The sequence below is a fragment of the Mixophyes fleayi genome, chromosome 1 (genome assembly GCF_038048845.1).
Source record: "Mixophyes fleayi isolate aMixFle1 chromosome 1, aMixFle1.hap1, whole genome shotgun sequence".
NCBI classification, from domain to species: Eukaryota; Metazoa; Chordata; class Amphibia; order Anura; family Limnodynastidae; genus Mixophyes; species Mixophyes fleayi.
This window is the reverse complement of record NC_134402.1, coordinates 190,484,885-190,503,568: the sequence shown is the minus strand read 5'-3', so window position 1 is coordinate 190,503,568 and position 18,684 is coordinate 190,484,885. Positions and strand designations below refer to the sequence as shown.

Genomic DNA, 18,684 nt, shown 5'->3' with positions numbered 1-18,684 from the left:
TTTTGTCAGCAGTCACATCATCAATAAATACAAGGGAACCAGTTTGATTGGCAGCCATACATGCCCACACCATGACACTACCACCACCATGCTTCACTGATGAGGTGGTATGTTTTGGATCATGAGCAGTTCCTTTCCTTCTCCATACTCTTCTCTTCCCATCACTCTGGTACAAGTTGATCTTTGTCTTATCTGTCCATAGGATGTTGTTCCAGAACTGTAATGGCTTTTTTAGATGTTGTTTGCCAAACTCTAATCTGGTCTTCCTGTTTTTGTGGTTCACAAATGGTTTACATCTTGTGGTGAATCCTCTATATTCACTCTTGTAAAGTCTTCTCTTGATTGTTGACGTTGACACATATATACCTACCTCCTGGAGAGTGTTCTTGATTTGGCCAACTGTTGTGAAGGGGTTTTTCTTCACCAGGGAAAAAATTCTTGTCATCTACCACAGTTGTTTTCCGTGGTCTTCTGGTGTTGCTGAGCTCTCCGATGCGTTCTTTCTTTTTAAGAATGTTCCAAACAGTTGATTTGGCCACACCTAATGTTTTTGCCATCTCTCTGATGGGTTTTTTTTATTTTTTCAGCCTAATGATGGCTTGCTTCACTGATAGTGACAGCTCTTTGGATCTCATATTGAGAGTCGACAGCAACAGATTCCAAATGCAAATGTCACACCTAGAATCAACTACAGGGGGTAAATGTATCAAAGTGCGAGTTTGTCAGCGCGTTTAAATTGTGGCAAATCGCGGGTGTTTACTCGCTACCTGCGAGTTTTGAAAAAAAAACATGAAATGTATCAAGCTGCGATTTTGACACTCATGTTCAAAATCGCTGGTCATCTCTGGTGATTTTGTGCGGTGTAAACTCTCCTGTGTTTGGCAAACTCTCCTGTGTTGTAACAGTGAGTTGTAAACACATCACTGTTACACTGACCTGTCATACAGCTGCCGGGGAAAAATTTTGCGTGGGGTCCCCCCGATTTTCACTTTACCAGCACTAGGCAAACCAGCCAGGGTTGGCAGCACTATAGCAGGGGGACACGCGGCAGGGGTCCCCCTGCCATAATGACTAACCAACCCTAGACTGTTCAGCGCTGGGCTGGATTCCCTAGGGAGTGGGGTCCACCGAAAAAAATGAGCGCCCCCCCCCCCCTAGAAAGAACCAGCCCAGTGCTGATAGCACTAGGGCTCTTCCTACTACCCCTGGGCTGTGGGTAGTAAGGTAATACAGCGAAAAAGTATGAAAAAAAAAACGGGCGCCATTTTGTTTTGTGGAACTACAAGTGCCAGCCAGCCAGGTTGCCAAAAACAGTGTGGCCATGCTGGTGCTTGTATAACTACAAGCACCAGCATACCCACGGCAGCCAGGCCATGTTGGCACTTGGAGAACCACAAGGGCCCCATATTTGTAAGATCCCGAATCTTTGTTCTTGATTGTAGAAAAATAAAAAAAGTCTTTACCCGACGCAAACACCTCCTACTAGGTAGGAGGTCCTAACCGCAATGAACTTACGTTCACTGCGTAAGCTATAACTACAGTATTATGTGATTTTCCCACGCTAGTGGGGGAATCACCTAATACTGTACCTGGAGCTTACGCAAGTAACGTAGCTCATTGCGCATGCGCAACACTACTTGCGTAAACTGTATTTACTGTATTACAGCTTACGCAAGTAGCGTTGCGCATGCACAATGAGCAACGTTACATGCTTAAGCTCCAGGTACAGTATTAGGTGATTCCCCCACTAGCGTGGGAAAATCACATAATACTGTAGTTATAGCTTACGCAATGAACGTTTTGCATGAAATTTCAGCTTCATACATCAGCGAGTTTCAACTCTCCAGAGAAAATCGCTGGAGCTGCAAAATCGCACTTTGATACAATTACCCCCAGACCTTTTACCTGCTTAATTGATGATGAAATAATGAGGGAATAGCCCACACATGTCCATGAAATAGCTTTGGAGTCGATTGTCCCATTACTTTTGGTCCCTTAAAAAGTGGGAGGCACATATAGAAACCGTTGTAGTTCCTACACCGTTCACCTGATTTGGATGTAAATACCCTCAAATTAAAGCTAAAAGTCTGCTGTTAAAGCACATCTTGTTAGTTTTATTTCAAATCCATTGTGGTGGTGTATAGAGCCCAAAATATGAGAATTGTGTCGATGTCCTAATATTTATGGACCTGACTGTATGTAACCATTTCCAAAATAAATGTATATTTTTTCCAGTATCTATCAAAAGAAATGCAGGTACTTCTTAATTATACAGATGATGAGTTGTGCAGCTGTGTAGTGTTCTTGTCTTACGTCCCTCACTGCTCTCCAGAATTCCCACACGCAGATACTTGGGACCTAATTCAGAGGGAGAAATATGGCCATTGCGTAGCCTAGCTCTACGGGTTTTCTTTTTGCACTGCGCATGCTCAGAATTAATATTCGCAATTTTACACTGAAGAGGTGGGATTGGTGAGGGAATAGTGTTGCAACATATGTAATGCACAGTAAGGAGCAATTCAGTGTTCAGGCAATTGTGTATGGATTCAGACTGGGACAGTCGCAGATATGACTGAAAAAGTTGTTTTATTGTGCGTGGAAACGGGTAGGTTGAAGTAGCAGATGTTGATGATGATAACACTTGAACTAGAGAACCGCTTGTATTTAGAGGTTTGTGAATGCTTTGTAGACCCTTGAGACTGTTGTAGCTCCACGGCCATAGATATAGTATTTAACAAGTGTATTATACAAAGATAAAAGCATTTCTTTGTATACAGATCACAAAGTCGTTCCTGCTGTATTATCTAGGTTATTCAAGTTTAAATTATGCTTAATAGCAATTGCATTCATAACATATAAAACGTTTTTGCACATATTAGCAAATTGGACGTGTATGAGTGGTTGTGGCTGTTGTCAAGCTTATGCATCTGCTACTCATTCAGACCTGGCCACATTTTCAACTCTGAAGACGTCGTACATACACATAGACTTGCATGCAACTTTTTCAATCACAAGTTATGCTTACTTTCCACTCTCAATCATGCCACAAGGTGTCTCCCGCTCTCTCATGAATCGCATACCTGAATCTCTGGAATGCCAGATAGGCAGAGTCCATGTCTGTGCGGTTCCTCCTTTTCAAGTGTGATTATAATGAGTAAAGTACTGAAATCCAGTGGCGCACGCAGGGGGGGTTTCTGAGTCTCCAGAACCCCCCCCCCCCTGTGCTAACTAAGTGCTCACCATATCGGCACTGTCCTATACAGCAGCCGTGGCGCTGTCAAAGAAGCGTCCGCGGCGGTGCTGTATTGTATACAGCACCGCCGAGGACGCTTCTTTGACAGCGCCGCGGCTGCTGTATAGGACAGCGCTGCCTAACTGGAGCTGCGGCACATGCGCAGCAGCTCTCTCTCGTGGGTTTTTTTTTTGGGGGGATCAGGGGAACCCCCCCCTGAAAATCCTGCGTGCGCCCCTGAAATCCATATCTAGTTCTTTAGCTTCCAAGAGATAGATCACTGTTCATTCTTGAAATTAAGTCTTTAATTTGATTCAAGTTTTGAGCTGTTATGTCAAAAGCTTCTATAAGTAAATCTGATCACAAGTGAGTTTCTTCAGTCAGTCTGGTCATTTTACAACTCGCAGTTCTAAAAAGGTCATATTTGTGGACCCAGAATCAGCAGATTTGTGCAAATAGATATGATTAAGAAGGACTGTCAATTGGTTTGCAGATGAACGCACACAAATGACAACATACGTATATCTATATTGTGCTGCCAATTTATGCACCACTTCACAAGATTACAAATTACAGCAAAGAAAAAAGTGTATAATATAAGGATATTCATCCAAAGGTAAAATAGAGCTTAGAAAGCTCAGAATCTAAATAGTAAAATCAGAATAATTGTGGAGAATAATTACCATTTTAAAAACAAGTACAGACAGTAAATCAGTCCTGCTGGCTTTGTAGAAAAATGTCTGTAGGGCAGTAAGCTGCTGGCCACATTGACAGTCCTGACCACTTTGCCCCTGCAATGTATGTGATTTTGGCTGCATAGCAAGAACTGGACAATATGGCGTTTCATATGTGTCTGGTTGTTTGAAAATCAATCTGAACGACCAAATCACTCGATATGTTAACAGCAAAAGTCTTAGATTTATATAATGTACATCCTTAGAATGTTACATATTATCAGTAATCTTGCAGAAGTTTGTTGTGTAAAATCCCTGGCAAATATATTTAGAAGGTGTGAAATACAAACAAAGTGTAATGAAAAAAGCAGTTGGTTCATTTGTTAGGTTGGGCTGACAATACTAAACATTTGAATAATGTTTCAAATGGGGGAGAAAAAAAAGTAAAAATCTAATTTTCAGTCTACAGATTAGATTGTTTTTTTAGAATGCACCACAGCAAATTTGCTGCTATGTACTAGAAAATCACTCAAATTGACATTTAAAGGAATACGGACCCAAAAATGCAAACGGCTATCTGTAATGCATTCTCAATTTTATATGTAAAAACATATGAAAATAATATAAAATTGTAAGGCTGTGAGCTTGACAAATAAACTTTACTACTTATGCCAGGCTTGTTGTCTAAAGGATACCCCAGGGAGCCTGCGAGTTCCTAAAATGTAAAAGAACAGAAAATAACTGCTTACATTTAGCTTCACAACAAAGGTGCATACAATGTCACACATCTTAAATTTTTCCACAGCTTGCCATAGTTTAGATGATAAACAATATATATGTGAATGATTCCTTTTATAGCCCATTAAATTCTATTTTTAAAATATACAGTGTTTTGGGTACCACTTACAGTAAAACAATTATAGGATGAAATTTAAATTAAATAAGTGTGTTATTGTATGGAAATGGAAAATGTAAATTACAACTGACACCTGGGGGTAAATGTAACAAGCTGACAGTTTTCCAGCCGGTTTGAAAAACCAATCAGATTGAAGCTATCATTTATTTAGTGCATGCTATAAAAATGGCATGAACCCTGTCTGGTCCAGGTGGACCATCTCCTCAATAACTCTACTCAGGTACATTGGCAGATTTTGACATCAGTTGAGAGCAGGGAGTTTGGGCGATACCACTCAGGGTAGAGAGGGTCTTTTCTTGCATTTGGAAGCACCACAAACAGGGCTTCAGACATGGAAAGGGATAAGGAGCCGGTGTCCATTACCCATTAGAGGAGCTAAAGATATAAAACACATTTTTTTAAAAAAATATATAATTCAATATGTATCCCAACCATCCATGGGGCCTTAAAATTAGGGAAGCTCAATAGAGAGTTTGGGGAGGCAAATACTGTCAAAATAGAGTTTTAATTTGTCACACAAGTAGTGAACCTGTGAGGCAAAAATAGTTCCATAATATTTGTAGAATACGTCAGCAATGTCCTGAATTATAACCCGTTTTTGACCTGTTTTATATAATATTTCTGGGATAACAGTGTCGGAGCTTTTCACTTTCACATATTGGGCATGTATCATGAACAGAATTAACTGCTTGGAATTCTTTAGCAAATAATCCGTCTGTTCTTTTTGCACCAGAAACCATTGCTCTATAGTTCTGTCAGAGCACTGTAACAAGAACTCTTGTTCAAGCATCCGGGACCTTTGCTCCAGGTCTACCAATCTCTTTTTGGACTATTGTTTACATTCAGCCACTCTTTTAATCAGTGTGCCTCGAATGCCTTGAATGCATCCCATTCAAGGCATATTGTATCGAGAATGCATTAATCAGAGAAGAAACCCTCCCAATGAGACTCTAGTTCCTAGCCGGCCCCAATCAGCATCAGCCAACGATTGAACTTCTAAAATAACAACCCTTTTGGCAATTTAAAATCCAATCATAACACCAAGGGAGAATAATCGGATATCTCTCCGAGTCTATAATCCACCTCAAAGTCTACTCCAGTGCCTTTATTGATTCCGGCTCAGCAGGAAATGTTATATTACTCTCCTTGGATCAACAGTCTGGCTCGTCTTACCCATCTCAGCAGTGCCTTTCGTTCCGTCTCCTGTATCCAACTCGGCCATAAATGGTTCACTTATCTCTACTGTTCGATTCAAGACAATTCCCCTCAAACTTCAAGTTGGGGTACTACTTTCTGAGCAGATCTCTTTTTTAGTTCTGCCTCAAGCCTCTACTTCAATCATCCTGAGCCTTCCCTGGCTATGGCCACACTCTTCTCAAATTGACTGGTCCTCTTCTCAAATTCTTTCCTGGGGGTCAGCTTGCAGGTCCAGCTGTCTAACTGAAGTCAAACCTCTCTGCTCAGTTTCCCAACATCCTCAGCCCTCTATTCCTCCATGATATGCCTCCTTCTCTGATGTTTTTGACAAAGGTCGATCTGAAGTCCTTTCACATCAGTCTCGGGACTGTTATATTGATCTTCCATATGGCACCACTTCTCCAAAGCGCCAGATGTATCCGTTGTCAGTATCGGAGACCCACGCAATGTCCGAGTATATAAAAAAAATAAAAATCTGCTCCGTGGTTTTATCAGACCCTCCACCTCACCCACCAAAGCAGGATTTTTCTTTGTCAAGAAGGATGGGTCATTACGTCCCTGTATAGACTATCGAGGTCTAAATACCATCACCGTGAAGAATAAATACTCAATTCACTTGGTCACTGAATTATTTGACCAGATCAAAGGTGCTCGTATTTTTTCTAAATTAGACTTGCGAGGGGCTTACAACTTGATTTGTATTTGCAGGGGAGACAAGTGGAAGACAGACTTTAACACCAGGCATGGGCATTATGAATATCTAGTGATGCCTTTGTCACGAGCCGCGGCGGTACTCACAGCCGCCGCGGCTCGCTTCCTGCCTGCCCCAGCGTCCCGGCCGTCACCATGACGTCACTTCCCTCTAACTCCCGACCGTTGCTGAGGCAACGGCCGGATGCCCAGCAGTGTAGCGCCGCGTCCCGGCAACAGGGGACAGCCGGGCGCGTGCGCAGGGGGATCTAATAGCCTGCTGGCTATTAGGCTGTAATTAATTCATTAGTCAGCTCCTGGGAGTATTTGCAGAGCTAGACTCTGATTGGCTCACCTGTACATTTAAGGCAGTGAGGTCTGCAGCCTCACTGCCGGTTATAGCATTCTGTCCTCAGTCCTTCTGCCTGCTTGTGCTATCCGTTTTGGTTCTTGCTACCTTGGATTTGACTACCCGTGTTTTGACCCCTGCTTGTTCTTGGGCCTGTGACCCTTCTCTTCTGACCTCGACCCTTTTGCCTGGATTTCGGATTTTGCTTCTCTGCCTGTGTGTCTGACCCTTCGCTTGTCTCTGGATATTGCATCTGTACTTGTGACCCTTTGACCTAGGATTCTTCTTAACTGCAGCCCGCCAATCACTCCACTCCTGGGTACTCCTTTAAGTCAGTATACGTTACTCGACCCTCGGGCCTGTCCCCACTAGGGCCTCCAGCGAACACCGGGCCTTCAGAGTAGTCCCCGAGTTTCACTGTACTGGCTTGGGAGTTCTTAACAGCCTTTCGGGCTCTGAAATGACCTTGCTGTCTTCAAAATATTACTACACCTGTGTCGTGATCTATCTAGATGATATTTTAATTTTCTCTCGGGATCTCCATACTCATCGCTTTCATGTTTCTGAAGTTCTCACTAGGTTATGGAACAACCATCTATTCTGTAAACTGGAGAAGTGCTCCTTTGAATCCTCTCAGATGCCCCTCCTGGGATACATTGTTTCTGGTTTTGGTCTCCAGATGGATCTGGAGAAGGTTTGACATACTTGATTTTCCTCAGTTCTTGGGACTCAAGTCCATTCAACAGTTCCTAGTATTTGCCAATTATATAGACAATTTTTTGCAGGTTATTCCACTCTGGTCTCTCCCATCATAGCTCTAATCGGAAAAGGAGAAAACAGCACATCCTGGCCTTCGGAGGCTTTTCAAATCCTAAAAATCACCTTTTCCACCACTCCTATACTTAGGCAACCCGATACTACTTTACCATTTTTCCTGGAGATGGTATTCATCAGGGAGATGCCCTCTAGCCACTCCAATGTTGTGGGTGCCCGCTGGCTCCTTCACTTTAAACATTCCCCTCAGCCGAATCCAGATGACTTGCATCAGAGAACACTTATGTGCCTTGAGTAGAAATTGAGAAGTATGCTAATCAAAGATTTCCCTACCCCAGAATACACAGCAAATATTTGTACCCCTTGTAATTCAAAAAGGAACTGCTAATAAAACAGGGAGCATTGTACACAGTGAAAAAGTACACACAATAACCCACAGGAATCAGTGGCCAGACAGAGACCCTCACAATTTTAACAAGAGAGGAGGGAGTTCATGTGTTTCTTAATCACAATACAAGTATAGTTGTACAGATTTCTGAGTGCCTTTGATCCGAAAATCACAACTTTTGGTATTAAGTGACTGGTGCCTTGCAGTCCAGGGCAGAGAGCTTTACTTTGGGCCACTGATAGTATCACTGGACTTTGGTGCACTTGTGCCAAGATGGCAAACATCCAAGTTGGAAGTCTCATTCCCTTTTGCCGCTGTAATGTTGAATAAGCAAGAGGGAATTTCTTCCCAAAAGACATGCTACTATACCCACTTATAGTGGCAAGGACAGGAGCTCAAGCATGCTAACAAGTATGGCATTTGGCAGGAGTTGTTGCATCCCTTTCCAATAACTTGTCTCCCCTAATCTGGACAGTCTTAGGTTTGTGGAGGGATATAGCGCCTCATCAGGAGGTGAGGATCAGGGGGACATATAGCACCCCAGAGATATGTGCTCACTGGCGACAGTTCTTGTTCAGTCTCCTTTCACAAAAAGTATGTTGACTATCTTTGGTGGCCAACCTTCACCAGCATAGGTAAGTGTGCCAGAAAAGGAGGCCACCAGCTCATTTAAAAGATTGATAAATACAGAATTAGTAGCAGGAATAAAAGCAGTGTGCATCCTACTCCATGTGCCGCTCCCATACCTGTGGCAATGTAACGTTTATAAGAGTTCCTTTACTGATGTGTATAGGAATTAACTTTCCTTTGGTTAGAAAATATAAATTTCACATAAATTCTATAAATTAAGAAGCATGACTCAGACAGACATTTCAACCTTGAAATTGGATGTGACAAGTGAAACAGAACAAGGCTTGGATTTTTATAAGACAATGTGGAAAAGGGTTCTAAAGGTTGAAAACATGAATGTAAATGTCCTACTTATTTTACAGAACAATGTATGTCATTACAACTAAGCACAATAAATAAATACACTAAGTTCTGATACAGTTCACGTTTTCAGTTTGTTTTCTGATTATCTCCCTCCTGTTTCCTAGGGTAAGATGAAAGAGCAGCTGAAAGAGAAGGACAAAGATCCAAAGGACAACTGGATTTATTCCAATGGGCATGAGCTGATGCCAGGCTGCTTCTCAAGTCACGCCAAATGCACTTTATGCACCAGGGCACTTGCAAACAGGCGTGGACTACAATGCATGCGTGAGTAGGCACTGCTTGTTTGCAGGAGGGGTGGGCACCGCCACATTACATTATTTTTCTAAACCTCTCTGCTTTATAAATGAGAACAAGCAATATTATAAAATGTCACAACTGTTTTTATTATTAACAGTGATTTATAGCACCAGCATACTCCACAGTGCTTTACAATCGTCAGTACCTTGGCACAGCCAACCAAAGGAACAGAGCCGTTTAGGCAAAGTAATGTATACTCACAGCATGGGCTATCACCTGTCTAAGCAATAACACACTTTTTTCAAACTTAAATATTTTGTATGGCTTTGAATAAATAGCTAGTTCTTAGAGGACACTGAAATCACACAACGTCCACTGTTGGCTGTTTTTTACCACTCTACCCAGTGCATGATCAAATCCCACACACTGGAAACCTGTGCTGCAAGAAATTATTATTATTACACTTGCAGGAATGTTCTATGTCCTAGGTCTATCATTTTAAATCTAACTATCAATTCAATAGGTACCAAAACCTCATGAGTAGAAGTCAAAAATAAGTCAGGCAGATCATTAGTGATATCACTAGGGTTTTATTTTTATGTGACAAGTAAAATAATGAAAGTAGTATTTAATCAACTATCAACAAAATCAGAGTATGTGTAAAATAATAAACTAATTTGCACCCCTTGCATTGTAACATGGTTTCTCCCAGAGAACATTTACTTATTTTTTTTGCCTTACTTTCTTAACAACTCAGGCCCTCTGCCTGTAGCCCTTTGACAGTGGACAGTGTTCCCCAACCAATTCTATATTATGTTGAGTAAGCATTTTCCAGCATATGTTCCCTTTAGAATTTCAGCATTTTGCTCATGTGACCCAGACTCATTGGAGGAAATTCAATGCCAAGTCTGAGTCTTGTTGGATATTAGGGCAGTAAATCGCTCTTTTTTGCCTACATCTCTATCAGCACTTTTATATAATGTAATACCAAAAGTCAGTACAGGCGACTGGAGTTCTACTTGCATTGAATCAACACCACCCCCCCCCCCCCACCCATTATATCTTGGCGAGGATTCAAACGTAGTGCTGATTGTTCCCTAGATGGGTCTGCCACTATATCGGAATAGCTACTCACCTCCATCCCAAACAGTAACAATGCAACACACTTCTTATGTCTTTATTAATCTGTACCATGTCTGAAATATAAATATATTCATTTACTACTGTTTTTGCATATTAATGCATCACAATCCAAAGTGCAGCCAGATGGTGGGGGCTGCCTAGCATGCACATTTTCCCTTGATCTCTACATAACTGTGTCCCAAACCATGGCTAAACTTATAAGTAACATAAATGATTTTCCATGAGCTCACTTTTAAGTCTCCCATTATTTTAGTAATTCAAATTACATTCTTTTAAAAGGAGTGTGTGTACTGACTGATATTTTTTTCTTACAGTTTGCAGACATCACGTTTGCCAACATATAAACAGAATTTCCATAATATACTGCTGGTCAGTTGCACGTTAAAAACAGTGCAGATGGGGAGTTAAAAAACTCACCCCCTTTTTCTAACCTAACATAACCACTTATGATCATAATACATCTCTATTTCAATTTATATAATCCCCATAAACAAATCTTAACAGGATAATGCCACACAATATTCCAAATGAAGTTTTTGGTGGAATATCAGAAGTAGAGATGGGCGGGTCCGGTTCTCCGAGAACCGAACCCACCCGAACTTTGGGTATCCGAGTACCGAGCTGAGCAGCTCGGTACTCTCCCGCCCATTCCGAATCCAAATCGAGGCCGAACGTCATTGTGACGTCGTCGGATCTCGGGACTCGGTTCTCGCGATACTTCAACTTTATAAATACACGCCTCCACAGCAATCCATCGCCATTTGACAGAGGGAGAGAGCAGGGTGTAGTCATAGGCTAATTAGAGCAGGGACAGAGAATACCATATTGTTCTTGCAATTGCTCTAACCAAAATCGCTAGTGCAGAGAGGAGGATAGAGGTTTATTATTTTTTCTTCATATTTGGCACTCCCCAGCGCTTTTGGGGTGTCCCCCATAATTGTGCATTAATATTTCTGGCTGTCAAAAGTCATATCTGTCAGCATTATCTACTAAATAATTTGTAGCACACCTCAGTGTTTTTGGGGTGTCCTCCCTAATTGTGCATTAATATTTCTGGCTGTCAAAAGTCATATCTGTCAGCAGTATCTACTCAATAATTTGTAGCACTCCTCAGTGTTTTTGGGGTGTCCTCCCTAATTGTGCATTAATATTTCTGGCTGTCAAAAGTCATATCTGTCAGCAGTATCTACTCAATAATTTTTAGCACTCCTCAGTGTTTTTGGGGTGTCCTCCCTAATTGTGCATTAATATTTCTGGCTGTCAAAAGTCATATCTGTCAGCAGTATCTACTCAATAATTTGTAGCACTCCTCAGTGTTTTTGGGGTGTCCTCCCTAATTGTGCATTAATATTTCTGGCTGTCAAAAGTCATATCTGTCAGCAGTATCTACTCAATAATTTTTAGCACTCCTCAGTGTTTTTGGGGTGTCCTCCCTAATTGTGCATTAATATTTCTGGCTGTCAAAAGTCATATCTGTCAGCAGTATCTACTCAATAATTTGTAGCACACCTCAGTGTTTTTGGGGTGTCCTCCCTAATTGTGCATTAATATTTCTGGCTGTCAAAAGTCATATCTGTCAGCAGTATCTACTCAATAATTTTTAGCACTCCTCAGTGTTTTTGGGGTGTCCTCCCTAATTGTGCATTAATATTTCTGGCTGTCAAAAGTCATATCTGTCAGCAGTATCTACTCAATAATTTGTAGCACTCCTCAGTGTTTTTGGGGTGTCCTCCCTAATTGTGCATTAATATTTCTGGCTGTCAAAAGTCATATCTGTCAGCAGTATCTACTCAATAATTTTTAGCACTCCTCAGTGTTTTTGGGGTGTCCTCCCTAATTGTGCATTAATATTTCTGGCTGTCAAAAGTCATATCTGTCAGCAGTATCTACTCAATAATTTGTAGCACACCTCAGTGTTTTTGGGGTGTCCTCCCTAATTGTGCATTAATATTTCTGGCTGTCAAAAGTCATATCTGTCAGCAGTATCTACTCAATAATTTTTAGCACTCCTCAGTGTTTTTGGGGTGTCCTCCCTAATTGTGCATTAATATTTCTGTCTGTCAAAAGTCATATCTGTCAGCAGTATCTACTAAATAATTTTTAGCACTCCTCAGTGTTTTTGGGGTGTCCTCCCTAATTGTGCATTAATATTTCTGGCTGTCAAAAGTCATATCTGTCAGCAGAATCTACTAAATAATTTTTAGCACTCCCCAGTGGTTTGCGCTCAGAATGGATTCAAAGCAGTCCACATATGATCTAAATGAGCAACCAGGTTCTGTCACCAGTCCTGATGTTAGTGTTCCCAGTACGTCATCTGGCCAAGGCGATGTCAAACAACAGAGTGTTTTCAAATTAGTGCAAAAAACAAAAACCCAAAAAAAATTTACTGTATTGAAGCGAAAAAGAAGTGTAACTGAGCAAAAGTTAAGTGACGATAAAAAAAAAATTGCAAGCATGCCATTCTACACACGCAGTGGCAAAGAGAGAATGAGGCCTTCACCTTTGGCTATTAGTGGCAGATCCCAAAAAGTTACCCAGCCTACAATTGGTGCACAACTACTGTTACGCGTCAAAGCCGAGCTGCAAGATAACAGTGAGGCATTACAGGAGAATATTTGCTCTGATTCACAAATGACAACAATCCCTGTGGAGAGTCCATCCAACAGTGGGATGTCTAATCGTGAGCATTCTGCTGATGTGTGCCTTAATAGCCCGAGTGTAGCCGGTGATACCCAAATTGAGGATGCCACTTTGGAATTAGAAGAGGATGAGGGGGAGATTTGTGTAGGCGACGAGGGCGCTAATGATGATGTTGATGATTATGATGCAGACAGATACCAAATTGCCTTTCTCAATTTCTATTTATATTCTAGATTATATAACGGCTGAATAGTTTTCTATTTTACTCCTAGTGGAGAGAGGATCTGATGCAGACAGATACCAAACTGCCTTTGTCCATTTCAATTTATATTGTACAGTATATAACGGCTGAATTTATTAGTATTTTATACAAGTGGAGGGGGGCCTAGAGAGACAGAAACCAAACTGGCTTTCTCCATGTCAATTAATATTGTACAGTCTATAACGGCTGGATTTTTTGGTATTTTATACAAGTGGAGGGGGGCCTAGAGAGACAGAAACCAAACTGGCTTTCTCCATGTCAATTAATATTGTACAGTCTATAATGGCTGAATTTTTTGTTTTTTTTAAAAAGTGGAGGGGGCCTATAGAGACAGAAAGCAAACTGTCTTTTTCCATTTCTTTACATATTTAACTATAAGTGTAGGGTGTAATATAGATTCAAAGACGATGGCTGCATTGCCAATATGCATAGATGCAGAGGAAGACAATCTGTTTTGTGTGTAGAATAAACGAAGGCCTACCAACGAAGAATTAAACAGTTTTTTTGGATGATTTATTACCTCAACAATTAGATTACTTATCTCTAAAACAGTTGGAGCACTAAATTGGGTTATTTTAGGCACAAAAACATGTATTTTCCAACAAAATAGTAAAACAAAACCAAACAAAACCAAAACCAAAACCAAAACACGCAATGGCGGTTTTGCAAAACCAAAACCAAAACCAAAACACAACGGTAATCCAGATCCAAAACCGAATCCAAAACCAAAACACGGGGGTCAGTGACCATCTCTAATCAGAAGTCATACTCCTCAAATATTTTCTTACTTGGGGTCAAGAGTTCATGAGATTTGGCAAATCTCTCTGGATGTCTTGTCCATGCCAGGTGTTGCTCTGCTGACTCCTGCATGTTCCTACTGGCAGTGTGTCATTGATGCATAACATCCTATAGGCTGGGGAAAAAGAAACCAAAACACTGGCTCGGCTAGGACAACGAGAATGCTGCAAACATTGTCGGACTAGGCTCACTTTTATCCACACAGCCTTTTCAGACAGGTGTGAGTGAGAGTGAGTAAGAGCCAGCAGAGAAACACCATGTCTGCGAAAGATTATGGGGGACCCACCATACCTCAGGTAGCAAACTTCTGGTATGGAGTATATCTTCCAAAACTTTGTTTTCAGTTTTTGATAGAATCAACACAGGGAATGGATACTGATAATTAAAATTCAGTATACAAAAAAAAAAAAAAAGAAGAGTGGCGCTGAGCACATTTTATGCTGGTTACACACACAGTGATAACAGCAAGTTAGCCCAAAATCATATATGGCTCCAATATGCCCAGGAATGATCCGATTTGAAGTCTTTAGGATCATTTTTGGGTATGCCCATAAATCTTGGATGTGTGGTGAAATTGCAGCTCATTATGCAATTGGCTGCTTGGCTCAAGCTTAAGCCCATATTTAATATGGATTCCCTCATTCAGCACTCGGATGGTACCACGTCTGTTTTAGTGGCAATAATTTCAGCAAACAAATTTGATAACACCGTAAGGAGAATACAGCATGCCTCTAAACCTTTTTGCTTTTCTGATGCAAAAGCGAAAAAATGTGATGTGTAATATATGATTTCTTAAAGAAATGTTATATTTTGGCTTCAGGAACAATATTTTTATTTAAATAATTTTAACACAGTATGCTTTCTAGTCTAACAACAAGCACCCTTTATTGTAAGCATCATTATTTTCCCTTTACATTTTTCTCTCTGTGTCTAGATATCTGAGCACTGCATTGAGAATAATTGAGTTATGAATATAGTTTCTTGTCAAATAAGTTTTTGTATGTGGATACTGTTTCTAGCTAGCCACTAGGTGGCATTACACTCTAAAAAGTTCTTTGCTTAAACCAAATTAGACCAGGTTGGAGATTTTATACAACTTGTAGATGCCCAGCAGTAAGTTCATAAACACTACAACATATCCAAAAATATCTTGGTATACAACACACCTTTTAGAAGTAGTTATAAATAATTGGATTTCAAGAAGTATTGAATAGCATGTGCCTGAAATATAAATCCCTAATTAAACAAACTTAAATAGAGATAAAAGGGTATATTTGCTAAACTGTAGGTTTGGAAAAGTGGAGAAGTTGCATATAGCATTCAATCGGATTCTAGTTATCATTTATGTAGTAAATTCTATAAAATGATAGCTAGAATCAGCTATAGGCAACATCTCCACTTTTCAAACCTGCAGTTTAGTAAATGTAGCCCAAAGACTCATCATCCTGTTTTGCATAACCCTGTGTACTGCAGAGAGCATAGAGAAAAGAAAGACAGAGAATTGTCTGAAGTCAGACAGTAGATTATAGCCAAGCATGGACAATCTGAAGGCTCCAAATTGATCTCCAGTGACCTTGCCCATGCTACTGTAGTCAACCTCTGGAGAGAGAAATTTGATTGAAGATTGCAGCACATGATTGTTCGAATGGTGGAGAAAGCACTTAAACTTGCACCATCCATTACCAACTCAATGAGAGGGGGTTATATGGTAGGAGGCCCAGAAGAACCCGACTGCCAAGAGTAATGAGAAAACCCAACTGGAGTTGTCAAAATACACCTAAACAAGCCAAATTCCTTTTGGGAGAGTGTCCCATTTACAGATGAGACCAAATTAGTTTTTTGGTAAAGCAAATTATGCCTATGTTTACAGAAAGCAAAATGCAGAGTACACCTTCCCTACAGTCAAACATGGAGGAGGTTCAGATATGTTTTGGGGTTGCTGTGGTACATCTGGCACTGAGTTCTGGATATTACCTGGCCATTTAGAAACACAATGTTGAACTCAGTGTCAGAAAGCTGGGTCTCCCTCAAAGGTCATGGGTCTCCCAGCAGGGCAATGACCCCAAAACCACTTGGAAAAAAATACACACATAGGAACGGTTCAAGTAACCAGCAATGAATCCAGATCTAAATTCCAAAAAACACCTGTGGAGAGATCTGAAAATAACAGTTGGGAGAAGGCACCCTTAAAATCTGGAAGAACTGGAGCAGTTTGCATAAGAATCGGGGGTCAAACCGCTGGTAAAGTACAGAAAGCTCATCCATGTCTATAGGAAGCTGTTGATTCAAGTTATTTTGACCAAAGGCTGTGCTACCAAATATTAAGTCTAGAGCAGATATGGCACACCGACCACTTCTGTCTGGCACATCGGGCTCCTCAGCTGTCAAAGTAAATGATGCCTGGCCATCTTCGGCTGCTTTAGTGAAGCAGCTCACAGGTTGTAGTAAAGTAGACGTTCGTGGAAGAGCTGACTCCAAAGGAGGCACATTATGATTAGGGGGTATAATTGTGTGGCATACTTTGAATTGGGGGCACAACTATGTGGCATAATAACGATTGAGGGCACAACTATTTGGCATAACATGAATTGCGTTGTTTCCATCCATCTCATTTTGACTCCTTCGTCTTTAGAATAGTGCCATAGCTTAGATTTGTTTTAGGCAGTCAGCAATAAAATTCCCTATAATAGTGCTTATACCGCCAGCATTCATTGGATTGAAATGGAGATTGCTTTCTGATTGAGCACAGTGCCACATTTTAGATCTTTTTATAGGCAGTCAGCAATTCATTCCCTTATCATAGGGTTTTTTTTCTTGTATACACTCATTTTGAATGATTAACGATTAGCTGGAAATCTATTATACATATCATTAGTAGATTTGTTTAGCTATATCCTAAGTATAATTTCACTATTCTATGGACATTTAGATATTGTATGGCATAACATGAATGTTTATTTGTTGGTCCCATCACTATTAATATTATCATATTAGCGTGATAAAATAAGAAATAATTAAATATATATATATATTTATACACACAAACACACACAGTGGTCGAAGTGGAAATTTAGTAGTGGCGGTATGGAAAATGTAAGTGGAGGGAATTTTATAGCTTTACAATCAAAGCAGTAGAAGGATTGGTACTAAGGCTATGACAGAACACTTCAAATTTTATATATATACATATATATATACACACACACACACATCTGGGCTGGAAGACATTTTTGCTGGCACACTGATAGAAAAAGGTGGCCGACCTCTGGTCTAGAGTGTCAATACCATTTACTTTCACTTCCTCATTTAACAGATATACACTATTAAAATCAGAATATATAACAAAAGTTGAGTTTATTAACAGAGAAAGAATTGTGAAACCAAATACTTTTGTTAATTTCATTTTATGTTTAGAGGAGTTGAGTAATTGTGAGTTATTTGAAAAAAGTGCAAGGGTACCAATATTTTTAGCCACAGTTGTATATTTTTAAAAAGGACTTTAGGATGCCTCTTGGAAGAAATGTTTATGTTTGGAATATTTGCCAATTTTCATCTCTGCTGCCCTACATATATCTATAGCAGAAACACCTACAAATGTTTCTATCATATTCGAAAAGACAATATATTTCCATTATGCATAATATTTTACACATAACAGCATTACTTTATGTTCATGTGTGAGCAGTCAACAAGTGAATAGAATAATGTACAGATACCTTATAAGCCAAGTCTTATGAAAAACAGAAAGTTTGTTTTTTTTGCAGTTGCATTTCACATAGGTTTTCTACCCAGAACTTATAGACACAATATGCCCATCAAGTCATTTTTTTTTCTAAGTAGCCACGAACTTGTATTTACTTCAGCAATTTTGGAAATAAAAATCACATTTCAATTGCATTACGTTAAAGGGAAGTTACATACTTTAAAATTCCGTATCATTCGAGTCTCTTTATCAACTCAATTTATTTTGTTCACTTTATATTCCAAATGATCTATATGGGAAAATGTCACCCGACTCCACAAAGTGTCCCAATTACAATGCAATCGCAGTATTTTGTGCATTTATGTAACCGAGGATGTATAACTTTATAGTGAGCTAACATCCTACAAATGGAATTCCTCCACGCCAACACATGACACAATATTACCTGATGGAAGAAGCCGGCAATATGCTAAACTACTACCTATGCCAAACAAATATATATCTACTGGTATCTATGCCATCCTTGGTTTGTTGCCCCATGTCCATAGACATCCAGGACGAGACTTTATACAAAGAACACCGTGGTTTTCCCTCAGTAAAGGTGGTCTGCAGTGCACACCACTGTCACATCTAAAAAAAAAAAAAAACAGTTTCTGTGGCCACTCTATGATACGTTTGTTTGCGCTTA

At 40.2% G+C, this 18,684-nt stretch overlaps 1 protein-coding gene across 1 annotated transcript in view; it reads left to right on the top strand.

The window, feature by feature from the left end:
- The window catches only part of ARHGEF18 (Rho/Rac guanine nucleotide exchange factor 18), a 261,370-nt gene that overhangs the window by 113,340 nt on the left and 129,346 nt on the right, over positions 1-18,684 (top strand). Inside the window, exon 10 of the mRNA XM_075204679.1 lies at positions 9,318-9,477. Within this exon, the coding sequence (XP_075060780.1) occupies positions 9,318-9,477 (160 nt within the window). The remainder of the gene's footprint in view (positions 1-9,317; positions 9,478-18,684) is intronic.